At 35.4% G+C, this 3,350-nt stretch overlaps 1 protein-coding gene across 1 annotated transcript; it reads left to right on the top strand.

Annotated features, from left to right (window-relative positions):
- Positions 1-2,530: 2,530 nt before the first annotated feature.
- On the top strand, positions 2,531-2,777 carry LOC111547138 (60S ribosomal protein L39). The gene has a single exon (XM_023218775.3). The coding sequence runs from the start codon at positions 2,568-2,570 to the stop codon at positions 2,721-2,723; it is 156 nt and encodes a 51-aa protein (XP_023074543.1). The 5' UTR covers positions 2,531-2,567; the 3' UTR covers positions 2,724-2,777.
- The last annotated feature ends 573 nt before the right edge of the window (positions 2,778-3,350 follow it).

Here is a 3,350-nt window from a genome sequence, read left to right as displayed (position 1 = left end):
ATTATTTTATGTTAAATTCAGTTTTTTATTAAAAATATTTCCATAAGGAAAACTCCAGTCCTCTGTAGTTTAACCAGTGAATTCTTCTTCTTTTTTTTTTTTTGAGGTGGGGTCTCGCTCTGTTGCCCAGGCTGGAGTGCAGTGGCCAGATCTCGGCTCACTGCAAACTCCACCTCCTGGGTTCACGCCATTCTCCTGCCTCAGCCTCCCGAGTAGCTGGGACTGCAGGCGCCCACCACCTCGTCCGGCTAGTTTTTTGTATTTTTTAGTAGAGACGGAGTTTCACTATGTTAGCCAGGATGGTTTCGATCTCCTGACCTCGTGATCCGCCCGTCTCGGCCTCCCAAAGTGCTGGGATTACAGGCTTGAGCCACCGCGCCCGGCCTTCCAGTGAATTCTTCTAATCATGTAAGAACAAGACCAATTGTAAAATATTCCTGTGAATAAAGAATAAAAAGGATGGGATGGGGGAAGAGGACACCTTCCAACTTTTGTTATAAGGCCAATACTATCTTGATATCAAACCTGATAAGGATGGTAAAATTAAGTTGCAGACAAATTTCTTATAAAATAAATGCAAAAGCGTAAACAATATGTTTGTTAAGTATAATCTCTAACAAGAGTAATACAACATAACAAAATAGTATTTATTCTAGAAATGCGACATTGGTTTAACACTTGAAAATTAGTGTAATATACTATATAAATAAAAAAGGAGCTATATTGTCATCTCAATTGATGTAAAAAAATTGACAAGTGCCAATGATCATTCACTAATTACTTAAGAAATAAACCTCTTAACCAACTGGAATAGAGACTATTAATCTGATTATTTACAAAATTGCCTAAAGCCAAACTTTTATTTAATGATGAAATATTAAATTGGAAGTTTTCACTTCCAGTTTCATTGGGAGTAAGATTAAGAACAACATAAAGATGTCTGCTTTCACTTATTTTATCTGACAATGTATTGGACATCCTAGTTAGTGCAATAAGACAAGAAAAGCAAAACCCAAAAGGATAAAGAGAGAAGGAGATAAAATGCTATTGGGATTTCTGAAGTACCTCAGGTAATGTTGTGCATATATTCAAATTCCCTAACTCATTCTACAACATTGATTAGAATAATAGAAAGAATAACAACAACAAAATACACAAATCTATGCATCATAATTACACAACAAGCAATGCTCAAACTTCAAATTATCTGTAGGTAGAAAAATAAATACCAAATTCCATTGAGTAAACTCTTAAGGGCTCCTACCACATGTCTTTGCACAGCGTATGGTCCATTCAGGAAAATCTACATGGATGAGAGAAGAAGCTAATGGAAGGTGGAAGAAGCTAATGAAAGGTGGAAGCAGCTAATGGAAGGCCTAAGATTGATGTAACCACTGACAGAAAGAGAAAATCCACTCTGAAGTGGGAAAATACTAAAAAATAGTCATTCAGGTAAGAGGAGGATTTAGTAGAAGGCAGGACCTTTAAAGTAGATGCAATATGACAAGGAAGTCTTCAAAAGACATAGCTTTTATAGAGAAATTCAAATTCATATGAAAGGACAAGTCTCCCTTTGTGGATTAGAAAATTAGGGAGAAAGAAGACAAAAACAGAACATAAGAGGACATTTTAGCTTCTTAATTTACATAGTTATGGCAAACAAACACAACCAAACCCCAAGCCAGATAAAAAAAAACTCATAATAAAAGCCTATTTGCCTCACTTCGTTTTACTCAATATATTATGTTTGGCTTTCAAAAAACTTTTGGCATACCAAACAGCAAACACACACTGTAGAGAATCAAAGCAGGAATCAGATGCAGACCCAAATATGACAGGAATTTTAGGTGATCAGGTCAGGAATTTAAAATAACTATGACTAATATGCCCAGAGCTGTAATGGAAACAGTGGGCAGCAATCAAGAATGGATGGGTAATGTAAACCAAGAGAGAGAAACTCTAAGGAAGAATCAAGAGGAAATGCTAGAAATCAAAAACACTGTAGCAGAAATGAAGAATGTTTTTGATGATTGTTTTTGATGATCAAAGGACTGGACAAGACCAAGGAAAGAATTAGTAAGCTTGAAGATATGTTAATAGAAACTTTTCAGACTGAAAAAGAAGAACGAATTAAAAAAAAAAAAAAAAAAAAGAATATCCAAAACCTATGAAGCAATTACAAAAGGTCTACATTTCATTATATGTAATAGGATTCGTGAAAGAAGAAGGGAGAGGAAAAGGAACAGAAAAATTATTTAAAGTAATAATGGCTGAAAATTTTTCCAAATTGACAACAGATACCAAACTACAGATCCTAGAAGCTCAGAACACCAAGCAGGATAAATACTAAAAAATCTACCACTGCATGTAGGTTTCTCATATTAAAACTTCAAAAAATCAAAGACAAAAAAAAATCTTAAAAGAAGCCTGAGGGGAGGGAAATACCTTACCTAGAGACAAATGAAGATAAGAATTCTATCAGACTTCTATTCAGAAACTATGAAAAGACTTGCTTGCTCTTTTCCTTTCTCCGCCATCGTGGTGTGTTCTTGCCACCACTTCTCGCCATGTCTTCTCACAAGACTTTCAGGATTAAGCGATTCCTGGCCAAGAAACAAAAGCAAAATCGTCCCATTCCCCAGTGGATTCGGATGAAAACTGGAAATAAAATAAGGTACAACTCCAAAAGGAGACATTGGAGAAGAACCAAGCTGGGTCTGTAAGGAACTGCACATGAGATGGCGCATGTATTTGTGCTGTCTGAAGGTCACGATCACATTACCGTATCAAACTGAAAATGTCACCACTCTCTGGAGAGTTCGACGTATTTTCCTCTCTGAATCTATTATGAATGCGTTGGTTGGCTGGGTTCAGTAATAAATATGTGAGGCCTTTCATTTCAAAAAAAAAAAAAAAAAGAAAAGAAAAGACTTGCTTTAGATATGCGGGCTCTTTTTTGGTTCCATATGAATTTTAGAATTGTTTTTTCTAATTCCATTAAGAATGATGGTGGTATTTTGATGAGAACTGTACTGAATTTGTAGACTGCTTGTGGCAGTATGATCATTTCCACAATATTGATTCTACCCATCCATGAGCATGGGATGTGTTTCCATTTGTTTGTGTCATCTGTGGTTTCTTTCAGCAGTGTTTTGTAGTTTTCCTTATAGTGATCTTTCACCTCCTTGGTTAGGTATATTCTTAAGTTGTCTTTTTTTTTTTTTTTTTTTTTTTTTCAGTTATTGTAAAAGGAATTGAGTTCTTGATTTGATTCTCAGCTTGGTCCCTGTTGGTATATAGAAGAGCTACTGATTTGTGTACATTAATTTTGTATCTGGAAACTTTGCTGA

Source organism: Piliocolobus tephrosceles, chromosome 4 (genome assembly GCF_002776525.5).
Source record: "Piliocolobus tephrosceles isolate RC106 chromosome 4, ASM277652v3, whole genome shotgun sequence".
Taxonomy (NCBI): Eukaryota; Metazoa; Chordata; class Mammalia; order Primates; family Cercopithecidae; genus Piliocolobus; species Piliocolobus tephrosceles.
This window is presented reverse-complemented; position numbering and strand designations above follow the sequence as displayed.

What these genes read in the sequence shown, in the direction of transcription:
- LOC111547138 (XM_023218775.3), top strand. Translation starts at nt 2,568, where the DNA reads ATGTCTTCTCACAAGACTTTCAGGATTAAGCGATTCCTGGCCAAGAAA.